At 38.1% G+C, this 14,765-nt stretch overlaps 1 protein-coding gene across 1 annotated transcript in view; it reads right to left on the reverse strand.

The window, feature by feature from the left end:
- Window positions 1-12,624, reverse strand: part of LOC139113997 (probable galactarate/D-glucarate transporter GudP) — a 37,550-nt gene extending 24,926 nt beyond the window's left edge. The window contains exons 1-5 of the mRNA XM_070675470.1: window positions 12,373-12,624; window positions 10,178-10,330; window positions 9,462-9,725; window positions 8,921-8,975; window positions 6,202-6,384 (exon numbers count right to left, since the gene is read on the reverse strand). Of these exons, the coding sequence (XP_070531571.1) occupies window positions 6,202-6,384; window positions 8,921-8,975; window positions 9,462-9,725; window positions 10,178-10,330; window positions 12,373-12,473 (756 nt within the window). The 5' untranslated portion in view covers window positions 12,474-12,624. The remainder of the gene's footprint in view (window positions 1-6,201; window positions 6,385-8,920; window positions 8,976-9,461; window positions 9,726-10,177; window positions 10,331-12,372) is intronic.
- Window positions 12,625-14,765: the final 2,141 nt, after the last annotated feature.

Raw genomic sequence — 14,765 nt, forward strand, 5'->3', positions numbered from 1 at the left:
CAGTATTTATCTTTGTCTCAATATGTTTAAAAAATTTGAACATTCATGAACCAATGTGACCTGTTACTCTCACACCATCAATGAATCAATTTTTTAAAAACTGTACAGAAAAATTTAAAATCTTGATTACAAGGAAGGACTACCACTAAAAATATTCGACCATTTGGCTTAGTAAACATCTCTTACGATAATCACCCAGCATTTCACAGCTTAAAGACCCCAAACTTGTTAATAAAAGATCTTGAAAGAACTTACTTGGTGTCATTTTTAACGAAAGTATTTGACAGAGATGTTCTTTTGAGCACTCGTAAATAAACAAATACGAGACGTGCAAATTATTATTTTATAACATGCAATTTATAAAATATATATCTTTTATTAGCCAGTAAATGTGATTATCCACCTTGTCGCTGATACAAAATATCGTTAATATCACGCATAAAAACTGGAAAAAGGGAGAAAACTGTCGTGCATATGAACGGTGGGGGGGGGGGGGCATACGCAAAGAATGCTGGAATTGAATTTTAGAAAAGCGCCCCTATGTCAATATCTAGATTCAAAAATTGCCAGTTTTCAGCCGGAACGCTATAGTTTTCAGCTTGCAAGTGGAAGGCGGGCAGTGCGGTTACCATTGCAATGATAATGATGGCATAATACGTCCCTTGTTTAACACAATAGCTGTAATCATGGTAAAAATTGCCAATTTTTGTCTAACATTCTTACACATTACAGAAAATCTATACCTGCACTGCTGCAGGGTTTGACGTCGTGTACGTAAGTGAACTGCTTTGATCAGAGTGAAACTGGGCATAGTTGTCATACAAACGTATATGAAGTAACAATTAATTCTATTTTATCATGAATCAATACAAATAACATTGCCAATCTTAACCCCTGGCGCGACACCCAGGGCTGAGCCCTATATAATATTATACATTAGTGATAATATATATATATATATATATATATATATATATATATATATGTGTGTGTGTGTGTGTGTGTGTGTGTGTGTGTGTGTGTGTGTGTGTGTGTGTATATATATATATATATATATATATATATATATATATATATATATAATATATATATATATATATAGTTGAAATTTACATATTAGCTAATCGCGATCGTTTTCTCCCAACTCAGCTGTCCCATTACCTTGTAACTGCTATGCAAACATTTTTATAGATAATTTTGTGATCTCTTCTCAGCGTCTTCTACAAAATGATTACTCAAACTGTTTGATATGATTTGCATAATGGACTTTGATATTCCAATACTTGCTTCCATGAACTTCAACTTCCCTTACTTACTTACCTTCCTAATTGGTTGCTCGTGTACAGAAGCATCATCACTGTCGCAACGTTGAAAGGGTACTTGTTGTCCACAAGTCCGCGACGGAAGTTCGCCACAGGCCATATACCTTTTGTGGTGATCTGTCCCCGCTCGACGCACTTTGATCCCAGTAAAGCCACACGAAGGGCAGCTATCTCATCTCGGTGACACACGCGACGCTGTCATAATATCTAACGCCACACAAACACTCGGCAACCCACAACTTAAAACATGTACACGATGTATCCCTATTTATCGAAAGTTACATGCAGCCTTCCAAAAATATTCAGTTTTGAATATTCGTTGACTTTTGAGCCTCTGTGACAACCTTATCCTGATCATGTTGCGTACACTGTCTTCAATGCACCTTTGGCCCGAGATAGCTGGCAGTTTGAAATCTGGGTCAGTTCATATCAGAGTCGATATCTTATCCACTGTGATTGGTTTATTTGACTTGTTCGAATAGGTTTTTCCTGTCGCCAACAACAGTCATCGTCTTTATTTGAGTCACTCTATCTAGGATCCCACCCAGGTGATTTAACGCCATTTTACGTGTCGTGATAAAATCACATCTGTTATTAAACGATCTTACAGTCAAATCCGAGTTGTTACTTCCGAATCGACGATGCACAGTTTACGTCCTGTGTTACCATTAAAGACTGTGATTCCATGATACTGTTGTTTCCAACACTGTTTTTTCTATTCTAATACGATACTTCTTATTGCAGATCGATATCAAAATAGTTTCCGATAGATCTAGATCTGTTGCTACTTTTACTTGCAGATAAAGCTGATGGTAGGAAAAGCACAGACTCTCGAATCGGAGAAAATACATCTAAAAGTCAGACAATATGTGAAAATTTCATTTTCTCCCTTCAATCGTAGTATTTCAATCAATGGAAAATGTTTACAATTTCTCCTTTTGTCGGTAGTTTTAATAATGTGTAATGAAGCATCTTATTCTGATTTCACTTCACCCAGTAAGTAACTGCGTTGCTGCTTCCTACTTGTAAAGTCTATTATTCCATTCTGACTCTGCTTTGTGTATGCAGCTATCATTGATTTGACATCTTGATTACGGTTTGCTCTGAGTTATAACTGTAAGTTCGTGTGTCAAGCAAACTGAACACTATATACATACCGATATCTTATCGTGGCAGCAATTTATAAGAATGGAGTCTACCGCTATCATAAACAGGCAGAGCGGTGATCGATGCCTTCTCCCCCTCAGCTAAAAATTAATATACGCCCCATGCAATCAGTACCATTGCTGTAGCCTCTTCAATCAGAAAACACATCATAAACATAAAAACACCGACAAACCATTATTGATGAGATCGTTCGTTTATTTTGTAAATGTCCCATTATTCTTCACCTCGACGAGTCAAATATTGTTCTCCATTAAAACACTATTAATGTTGAGTCGAAAAACAGAATCGCTTTAGGGTACAATAATCGCCAAGTCATCGACGTAAGAATGTCAAGAAATAGTACTCTCTATAATCAAATGTGGATTATTTATTCAACCAAAGGCTTACAGAACGAAAGAATATCAAAAATGGTCGAAGCAGCAGTTGTTCCAACTTTTGACGATAATTTTCTGTGTATCTTGAACTGCTGCGATTAAGCATTATAGTTCTGAGAAGAAACTCGGTGATTTAATAGCCTGACCATGAATCCTGTACACTGCCTTCAAGAGTTGTGAACTTTTCTCGATTTGAAGTCGGATAATATGTTACTAAGGTAGAATATGCGTCGGACACAGATTTAACAATACGCGAGGACTCATTTTGAAGATTATTGGGTAAATTACGTTTTCTTGTTTTGAAAAATCGACTTTTTCCTCATGAAGTTTACCTAAGTACAGCGGTCATTTTGAAGTTCAAACAGCAGTTTTTGCATGGTCAATCTTATTCATGATTTAAAGAGGATAGTATATTTCATGATTAAAGAGGATGTTATAGTTTCATTATTTGAAGAGGAAAGTATAGTTTCATTCAGAAAAGATTGAATAAAAGTCAAACTCTCAGTTTCGAGTCACTATTTTAAAATGAATTGAACTCAAAATATAAACCCACCTGCTGAATAAAGTGTATGTACATAGTCTTCGTTCAAACCTCAATGTTACACGTACAAAGATTAGAACTTTAAAAAAGCATTCTTTACAAGGAAGAAAATGTTCCGTCATAAGTGGCAAAAAAGTTGCCTGCGACATATACGATAAGTATACCTTTAAACCAAAAACCACCATGTTTCTGTGTTTTTGTGTGTGTGTGTGTGTGTGTGTGTGTGAGAGAGAGAGAGAGAGAGAGAGAGAGAGAGAGAGAGAGAGAGAGAGAGAGAGAGAGAGAGGAGAGGTGGGGGAAGGAGGAGGGATAGGAGCAGATTGCCATTTATTTATTTCCACACGAGGCTGAATTTCTGTATAGATAACCCCTGTTATTGTCTGTTATTGCACTGATTCATTTGCATAATCGTAACAGATTTAGCATGGACTCAAAACGTTCACCGTCTATTTCATAACTACTTCAATATCGTCTTACCCTGAAAACTTGACCTGTCACAAAATATAGTACTGTTGATCTTCTTGCACCAAAGTGTTCAATGATTAAGATTTCTTCGGGACAGGATGACTTTACCAAGGACGGAATGGCAAGTAGTGTTAGTTTTGACCTTTATCAACACCAATAAATGCAGCCACCTTGTTTCAATGCCACGGTTGGGCAGTTGTATTGGATAAACTGGTGGAACCGTCAGCAAGTTAGGTTATCTCCAAGATGTCGTACGGTTCTCGATGAGGCAGCAGAGACCCAGAGTGTTCTCACTCAATTAATCACGAACGATGGCACTAAGTTATCAAAGGTCTCGTTTCGTCGTCCTTTGGAAGTTCCTCTTCAAGTAGATGTGTCTGTATTTTCTTCTTCGCGAGCGGTAGAGATACCAAACCAAGGATGAAAGATAAGACGAACAATCCCGGATAAAGGATCAGAAGCGTGTATCTAAACCCTACCAAACTCCTCAATGGTGGTACCAGCAAGTTCAGATTGCCGCCTATCATGTTGATTGAGAAGACATGGATCGCTAACGCCGAGGTGTGCTTGCCTTTCGGGGCCTGCTCGACAATCGTCGTCATACCAATACTTCCCCACACTTCGATGACAGCGTAATTGGGCATTATAAGGATGAAACACCAAGGTGGATCGAGGTAAAGGAGGCCGACAGACATCGGCAGTGAGATGAGCTGGAACAGTAGGTGTGAGAGAAATAAGTACGGTAAGATGACGATATTGTGTGTGTTTTTGTATGATCTAAACTTGATACCAAACTAATGATGTCGAATACATATGACACGATGCGCCATCATGAAAACTTAAGGCACTGTCTAGGCCAAAAAATAATAGGTTTGTTTCTGGTCATTGACATGTGGCAAAAATGATGCGGCCACGCGATTTTTTTCATTTTTTTAAATTTTTGGTGGAGTTTGATTCATTTCCCCCTTTTTAACCATGGGGCAAATGGAAAACAGGACAAAAAGAGTTGACACGCACACTGTGAAATGATGCGGGCGGTGACCAGAAACAAATCAGGTTTTTTTGGCCCTACAATGAGTCATTATCATAATATGCATTATTCAGTGGTTGTTAAATGAGGTTTTATGTTACTTCATATCTAGTAACAATTTAGTTTCAATAATTTTTGTCTTGAATTTGAAATATCTCATTATGTGATTTTGGCGGGGAAAACGTAGGCTGGTAGTCATGTGACTTGTTCAAAATCTAAAGCTTTGCAAAAAATTCATTTATACACACTGAGAAAGATATTGTTGCCAAACTTTCAAGTCATATCTTTATGAAACTTGATCCTTACCAACTCTGAAATGTTAAAATCTCAGACCCAAGCCTTAACATGATGCGCATGAAAGAAGTCTATGTCTCACTCAGTAAGCATACTGAAATATAAAGAACTCGTAAACACAACGTATTGCTTGCAACTTGCAGTGTATTTGAGTGTTTATAAATGAATTCTAGTCCTGATAAAATAACGGACTGAACACACATCGAATGTGTGTTGACAAGTTGAACACGGCCTTTATAAGAAGCCATACTCAATAAGAAGAGCAAAAACAAAGGAAGATAAATCAAAGTTTTACTGTTGATGGAGCCTTCAGTGTGAATGATATAGACCTATACAGATGTACAGTACATCCCTGGTAAAACCTAGTGCATACTTACAACGGTCACAGTGTAGAATATTAACCTTCCGTAGTATCGCCGGCGTTCAGCCGCTCTGTCGGAGATAGTACCGGCCCCCAGAGTTGCAAGAGTACCCATGGCCAATGGTATCCAGCTCATGAAATGTTCATACGGGTATTTTGGGTAGTAGTAATGAAAATAGTTTCCGATGTTGTAGTTGAAGATGTAGCCACCGCCACAACGCAGGGAGAAGGTGCATAACAGCACAACGTACAATATGTTACAAAATGGCTGTTTGGTTGTGACGTCATCTTCCTCTGCTTGAATCTTCACTTCTTTCTCAGTTAGGATGTTGTATCTGATATGTTGACAAAAGGTGGGGGGATATAAGCGTTTGCATTACAAAAATATAACACTACTAAACTGATTTCCTCATCCTAAAATTTTCTTCCTTGTTGTCGTCATCACTCCGTATCAACTTTCCATGTGAGGTGAATTTTTCTACGTGATATGAATTTGTTCGGGTGAAACTTTGAAACGCGTCATCAGCTGTATTTAGTTAAGTAAACCATGGTGACGTTATATGACGAAACCAAAATGGTGGGACAACCATAGCCTTGTAAGCCGTTTCGAAGTTACAAACTACATTTCGAAACATCTGCAAACCTACCTCCCTGGCTGGTTCCTTCACCGTACAAAGTGTAATCCCTGCTAGCACGATGCCGGGGATGCCAGATATCCAATAGGCCCATCTCCAGCCGAGTAGATCCACCACCACGTTCAGGAAAAATGCGATGCTCAATCCAATGTAAACTCCCCAAATAAATATAGCTAATCCAAGACCACGAATACTCTGGATGCAACAGGAGTACAACGCATGGATAACGAGAGATAAAGATGGTGTTGAAGCCCAGTCACTTAGACTTTTCATTATTTTTTCCCGGGTATCATCTACAGTTTCTCAGCCTTCCCCTGCAGAATGTTTTCGGCCTTTTGATAGGATCAGCCAGTATATGTATGTGTCACCGTATATGAAACTGACCTCCAGTCCAAAATTTAAAAACAAGGTATTTAAACAAACTATAGTACCAAGACATTGTGGTTGATATAGGCCCTACGTATACGAATTCGATAATACCATCAAAATTTAAACGTTTGTATTCTGTTTCTCGGGTTTTAGTTTTGGCACTTGGATTGATCATTTGGTATCACAGCTTTGATAACTTATGACCATCTAGAAACGGTGATATAAGCAAGTTTTCCCATGTATATTTCGTTTGCTGTCGATTGTCTTAAAATTTTCGTCCTCATATCGATTAACTACACGTTGTTGCGGTGCTCATCTTTTTACAGTACAAGTATGTTGCTTTTGTGGACTTATTTTGTAGCTGGGGTATATCTTTTCAGCATCTTCTTCATTCTTTGTGAAAACGAAAATTTGGTTTTTAGTCCCCACGGACACCGTCCGGGGGACTTATAGGTTTGGTCATGTCCGTGCGTGTGTGCGTGCATCCGTGCGTGCGTGCGTGCGTGCGTCCGTCTGTGCGTCCGTCCGTTCACGCAGATATCTCAGAGATGCCAGAAGCAATTTCATTCAAACTTGGTACAAGGATTACTTCATATGTCATACAGATGCACGTCGATTTGTTTTGTGATACGATCCAATATGGCTGCCAGGCGGCCATTTTATTACGATTTTTTCATGTACAGAGCCATAATTCAGGCATGTTTCAACTGATTTTATTCAAAGCTGGTACAAGGACATTGACCAATATCATAGATATGCACGTCAATTCTTTTTATGATACGATCCAATATGGCCGCCGTGCGGCCATTTTGTTACGATTTTTTCATGTACAGAGCCATAACTCAGGCATATCTCAACCGATTTTATTCAAAATTGGTACAAGGACATTGACCTATGTCATACATATGCACGTCACTTTGTTTTGTGATACGATCCAATATGGCCGCCAGGCAGCCATTTTATTACGATTTTTTATGTACAGAGCCATTACTCAGGCATGTTTCTACAGATTTTATTCAAAGTTGATACAAGGACAATGACCTATGTCATAGCTATGCACATCAATTTGTTTTGTGATATGATCCAATATGGCCGCCGTGCGGCCATTTTGTTATGATTTTTTCATGTACAGAGCCATAACTCAGGCATATCTCAACCAATTTTATTCAAACTTGGTAAAAGGACATTGACCAATGTCATACATATGCACATTGACTTGTTTTGTGATTCAATCCAATATGGCCGCCATGTGGCCAGTTTATTACGTTTTTTCATGTCCAGAACCATAACTCAGACATGTATCAAGCAAATTTATTCAAAGTTGGTACAAGGAGATTGACCAATGTCATACATATGCATGTAATTTGTTTTGTGATACGATCCAATATGGCTGCTGTGCGGCCATTTTGTTATGATTTTTTCAGTACAAAGCCATAAGTCAGGCATATTTCAACCAATTTTAATCAAAGTTGGTACAAGGACATTGACCTGTGTCATACATATGCACATTGATTTGTTTTGTGATTCGATCCAATATGGCCACCATGTGGCCATTTTATTACGATTTTTTCATGTCCTGAACTACAACTCAGACAAGTATCAAGCAAATTTATTCAAAAGTATTTTTATCACAGACCTAATGAAGAGACTCTTTCCTCTCTGAGGACCTGTAATCAAAGCACCCATTAACAAGTGGGGACTGTGTCATCAACGATGACTTGTTCACCATAGACTTAACTACTTAACATATGATTACGTATAGAAGCCATTAACACGATTTGAACTAATTTTGGAAAATTGGATGGTGAAATAATGTCAGTTTAATCTGCAAATGTAAGCTCATCTGATTTTACTTTTACATTAAACACTTGTTTTCATGAGTAGTTTGTAATATTGCAACATTCAGCTATAGGGCACCTAACACTTTTTAGAAATTTAAAAAATATGAAGATCAAATTATCACAAATTAGTTCTGATTGTGTTCATTTTGAATTTCAAATGAAGATAAATTTTACGTATTTCCTTTCTTTCATTCCAAACTCTGCACGATGATCCCTGATTCATTGTTGATTGAAAAATGAAATAGAATAGTTTAAGTTATCATGAGAAAATTATTGCTTTCTGTTTCGAGGTACAAAATGCCTAAAGTGAAAGTTTAACTCCTGGTGCAATTTGTTAAAGGGTCTTGATTTTCATATTTTGGCCATGCCACGAAGATTTAAACATACCCTTTTCTAACATGCATTACCAAATGCAAATATTACTACCAGAACAGATCGATTGGCATTATCACATAAAATGCAGCAAATCGATCGCTCGATTTTACAGAAAAAGATCGTCACATCTGTGGAGAAAATCTCACCTGTATGCAATAACTTGATATTATACTGGCTGCGAATGACGGAAACGGAGCCTCGCTGTGGATTTGGAAAAGACATTGGAATGAGGTACTAGTACAACAACAGTATCTTATTTCATCACACTGTCGACAACTTAACCATTAAAACTTTTTCCTCGAGGGAATTCTCTCAAGGGCAACTGAGGATGATTTTATGTTGTTTCTCAGGTGAAATGGTCGAAACAACGTAGCTCACTCGAAAGACCACCATTGCTTAGCCTCGGTAGGGTCGCTATTCATAATGTTACATGAACTAGGATGATCAGAGTGGTAGCAAGTCAAGTCAGGTTGGTATTAAGACAAGATGCTGTAAACACTCAGTAATATGCAGCCGTTATAGGTAAATCTTACATATGAAACGTATTTGATTTTGATTGAAGATAAAAAAAATTCAAACACGCCGAAAACAATACATTTAGATGGGAAACTGATACCAAGTCCAGAGCAAGGTTAAGACCTAGTAATGACCTAGTATACAATACCATACTCAATACATGAGACTCACAAGATGGCAAGTCCAAGCCTTGTGACAACAAGATGCCAGTACTGTCGAGAAAAACCCGTCAATATGACCATAGCGCTCCACATCACTGCACAAATGATTATGACGTTTTTCCTGTTGATGTTGGTCCTCTCCATAACGAGGCTGACTGGAATACCGGCCACGCTGAAGAACACATTGAACAACGGACCAGCTAACAGCTGATACTGCAAACCAGTGCCTGTGTATTGCCATGCGCAGTAAGAAGAAAACTTTGGATCTTCGCATCTGCGGAACGAAAGAAATTATAGTTTCTGCATTAACCAAACCTTTCCTTTTCTCCATTTAACGTGTTGTGCAGATTTTGGAGTCAATTTGAGAAAAATTAAAACGTTGATAATTAAAGATAAAGTATTGATATAGTCAAACACAAATAAATTAGACGAATGAATGAATGCATGCAAACATGCATACATTTGAATAGATCCATCCAGCCGTCCGTCCATCCATCCATCCATCCATCCATACATCCATCCATCCGTCCATCCATCCATCCATCCATCCACCCACCCATCCATCCATCCATCCATCCATCCATCCATCCATCCATCCATCCATCCATCCATCCATCCATCCATCCATCCATCCATCCATCCATCCATCCATCCATCCATACAATGAATTTACCGTCATTATTATTGTCTGCTGTGGATCCTGATTTGAAATCGCATAACACTTACCTATGGTCTTTTTTACAGAACTCTTGAGCCGACTCGTTAAGATTGTGGGTGTCTATGTAGTGTCGAACAGCCGTGCTGTTGGACACGTTGCAGACTTTATCGCCGAAGTGGATATCATTGGCCATTTCTACGTTAGTGGCGATCAGGACGTACCTAGGATATTAAAAAAAGTGAAAATCACGAAATTCTTACTGACAGAATACATTCTTTCAACTTTGCGTGTATAATAAATCGAAAACAAGGCGGTAAAGCCACAATACAATGATATAGTATAGGCAGTGATTGTACATTTAGCAAGAATCAAAACGTAAACGTTTTGCATTCACTACTGATAATATCTCCGTCAGTGGCATCATCTGATCGTCAAGATGCTATAATGTTGAGAACAAACCTTAAACTTTTCAACGATTATTTGGTAAATGTTTGTATCACTCTTCTTTATTTACACACAACATACTTTTCTTTTAACTTTGAGCGATACGACCTGGACTGCAGGCTATACAACAGGGAGAAACACAAAATCCACACATCCTTTTGATGATGTCTTTGATATTTCCGATAGACATGTATTTTCTATCACAGTTCCGACATGTCTTTCTATTAATGGCCTCCCCTTCACTTGACAGGCTAATTGCAACTTCTGATCACTTGACTAAACCATATACATAGTAGTTCTCCCCTTCTATTGCCTATGACTAAATACTGATGTTGGTTCATAGCATTACCTAATCGCCTAATGTTGATCTTATCAGGCGATGAAATCAGTCGGTAAAAATCTTGCGACACACTACGTCATTAGAAGATTACCAAAGGCAATCAGACAATGCTATAAAACCTCAGTACAGCAGTGCAATAGTCAAGTGATCAGAGCTTGCAATTATCGGAAATAGCATAGATATCACAAATATGTCATCAAAAGGATGTGTGCTCCTCCTTATGGCTATACCAAAAATTTACAGAGGTAAAATTCAAACGATTTCTTTCAAGCACTGACAGTGACACGTAACAAGCTTTTCGCGGGGATTTTTTGACATGCATAATTAATATATCAGCGAAGGTCATGTGTCAAAGGCTATTTTATTTATCGGACTTGAATTCTGAAAGTAAATCGGCATAGAACGAAATAATCAACTTAAAATGACGGGGTGGGATTGGGGCTTACAAAGTCACTTTGAAGTCACAGAATGTTCGACGCCGGCAGACAAATAGTATACAACTTTTATTGTACACTACATCATATATCATAAATTATGAGCATTGTACCGAGCAGAAATGACATCGAATGAAGCTGGCCTGTTGAAATGATAAATCAGGATCAAACATAGCATTGCGTTCAACGTGAAAAGCTTATCAAGCGTTGACACAATAATCTTCGATTTGTCGTTCTGATTGCGAATGATTTGATAAATACATGAAATGACCTATATTATTGAATCTAATAAACGTGCATGTTGGCCGGTCACGCTTGATCAGCCGACTGCTTCAGCAGGAATCGTGCACACCCCTGCACTAAATTAGAACGCATTCACTGGCACACCATGCTTCAACATGAGTATTTACTTCCTATGGGGACAGCCAATTCGAACTCTGAGGATGAGGGTATCGTAATTAAGATATTTAGTGATGCTTTATAGTTCTTTCCTTATTCAGTTTTCCTATCATGTGAAGAAAAGCATCTTAACAAAAGAACAGTTTATATAAGAAAGGATTCCTCAAAGAGAGGATAAAAAAATGCCAAATTACAGTTGAAAAAAAATCCGTGTTAAGGTAGAACGCACCTCGGGGACAAACATTCGGACTCTCAAACTTTTACAATTCTCTTCTGATATACCACATGTGGGGGTTCATTTTAAAGCTCTTGGTGAAAGAAAACTTTTTACCGGCTGAATTTTTCAAAATTCAAAATGTCTATTTTTCTTCATAGAGTTAACACAGGGATGGCGGCCATTTTGAATTCCAATCTGTTTCCAATTTGTTTCTCTAGTACAAAAATTTGCACGGTGACCCCCTATTTTTATTCTTGATTTTGAAAGAGAATGATGGAAAGATCCCTTGAGGAAAGTTAGAGCAAAAGTTTAAGTCTTTAACTTTCGAGGTGCATACTACCTTAAACAGGGAGAAAAAAATAATGCTCCGCAATCAATGTTCCTCTCCCCAGAATGTCAAATGGTCCATCCCTTAGTTTATGATCTTACCTCCCTAGCTGGTTGGTCATGAACAGCAACATCATCAGCGTTGCCACGTATAGAGCATACTTATTTTCACGAATAACGCGGCACCAGTCGCCTCGCCCCATCTTTTGCGAAGACTCCTTGTAGGAGTCCTTCAGGTCACGGCTAACTTGAAGCCGACTCGTACGCACTTCAATAACTTATCATACAGTGAAGTCGAATGTCGGACGTAAGCTTATCCGTAGCATGTAGTCTATATTGTACGGTCGCAAAAACAACAAGTGGTCGGCGAATTGTGTAGGTTGTATACAGGCGAGAATTACGCAGGGAAAATAGCTTCATCGTCGTCGTACACTGTCGCCCGGCTACTGTCACAGATGTTACTGAGCTGCCGATGGGTTCCATGTACGCTTGTAATCTTTGGTTGACCCTTCACCTATGTTCTGTCGTGTCACATGTCAGGTGATAAGCTTATCGGCGACCCTATCTGAACTACTGAGCAGAACTGTTCACTTAAGGGCTAAACAATTTCATATCCCACGGAGGGGCATGGAAGCTGCATAGGGGAGCATTACTTGTTTTCCCTCCTCAAATTGAATCATTCTTTTGTCATTTTTAGCCAATGCTGGCAAACCTTTTATTTTACTTTCCCTCTCCTATTTTTGAGCACACGCGCTTATATTCCCTGTCCTTTATAAAAATGTTTTTTTCCGAATAACATATTCACCTAAAAGCCTAAAAGCCTAAAAGCGAATCGGGAAGTAACTGTTTCATTACTGCACAAAAATGACACTTAAGCGTAGGCATGCAGAATGTTCTCCAGGAGGTTGGAATGTACTGCAGTAAGATTACTGATGGATGACCAAGAGATTGCAAAAAGGAAAGGATTTCCGTGCACCAAAGGGACAAAAATACATTCATCTGATGGGGGAAATAAGGAGAGGATCCTCCTCTTGAAAAATAAAACTATAGTTACAAATTGGAGTCATTTGATGGCCATTTCGGAATGTTTTAAACATTTAGTTTTCAAAAAGATTTAAAGAATATAAGAGAGACAAAATGATTCCAAAAGTTTACCTTGTCAGCAGAAACAAGTGAACATCCCAATTCGAAATATCTATGGAGCTGTAGATTACATTGCTAGACTTTTTTCAGCACCTTTTGTTAATTGGAATAAATCCAAATGCAGCTTCTGTACATGCATAAATTCCACGTGTAAAGTGGACTCAAAATTAGTGGCTATTTATTTTGATATGGCTTCTGCTTGAAAATTCACGGATGTATCCCATAATATGCTTTGAGAAACAAATCAATCATTAAGTAAGTAAGTATACTAAGGCATTTACTTAAAGCCTAGTCTTAGCATCAGATTGTCTCATCAGAAAATTTACCCACCAGATTACAATTTCAATGGAAAACAAAGGCTATTAGACCCCTATAATTCTCTTACAGGCTAGAACAAAGGCGATCCCAGGGATCGCAAAGAGTGCCTTTAAGTATATTTGCAGGTAAATGATTGTGTCCTTGTTTAACCCTTGTCTAATTGAATTGACAATGTTGTGCTTAAATTTGTCTGAAGGTGAAAAAGAAGCGCTATGGAAATAACATGAACTTTTGTCGACAATTATGATAAGCCTGAACAAAGCAGGGACACATATAAAACGAAAGGAAAAGTATGAGTTATTAAGTTATAATTTAATATTCTTCTTTACGGCTCCTAGAGGTCTGCAATGCAATGTAATCACACGTTATGCAAATTGACCCGCAAAAGGGAATGTATTAGCAGTAGTAACTGTAGCTGCTTTATTTTTTTACTTAGTGTTTGCTTGCGAATTTTAAAATTTTTCCTGCTGTCTGTGATTTGATTTTTTTAGAAGGCAACTTCTTGGAGTGCCCCCCCCCCCCCCCCCCCGGCACAATCTTCCAAGCCAGGATATCAAATGTCTCAATCCTTATCTTTCACCTATGGAGCAACTGACAGATATTTTGAGAAGGAAAATAACCAACTCAAACGTCAAACTTTGACCCCGACGATGACGTGCTTTACGTGTATAAAGATATTCAAACAAAACATATTTTTGTATTTCTTGTTAGTCTCTGTTGAGTTAAATCAATCTTTAACCGGACTAAATGTTTAAGTTCTAGTCAATTTCCATCGACTGAGATAATTAAATTGATAATGATGGTCGTGGTGCCGGTTTTGTTGTTTGACATGATCAATTTACTGACAAAGACATTCAGCTGAAATAGAAGTGATTCTTCAAATGCTACTGAAGTCATTTCACTACAGTGCGGTCTAAATACAAATGTTATCTGTCTTCTTATCATCTTGTCTAGGCTTTCCTAGCCAGAAATCGTGCAAAGAGGGTGAAATGACGGGTTTCTTGTCGACTTTTGCTAAGGCAGCTTAAAATACG

This window comes from Ptychodera flava, chromosome 16 (genome assembly GCF_041260155.1).
Source record: "Ptychodera flava strain L36383 chromosome 16, AS_Pfla_20210202, whole genome shotgun sequence".
Taxonomy (NCBI): Eukaryota; Metazoa; Hemichordata; class Enteropneusta; family Ptychoderidae; genus Ptychodera; species Ptychodera flava.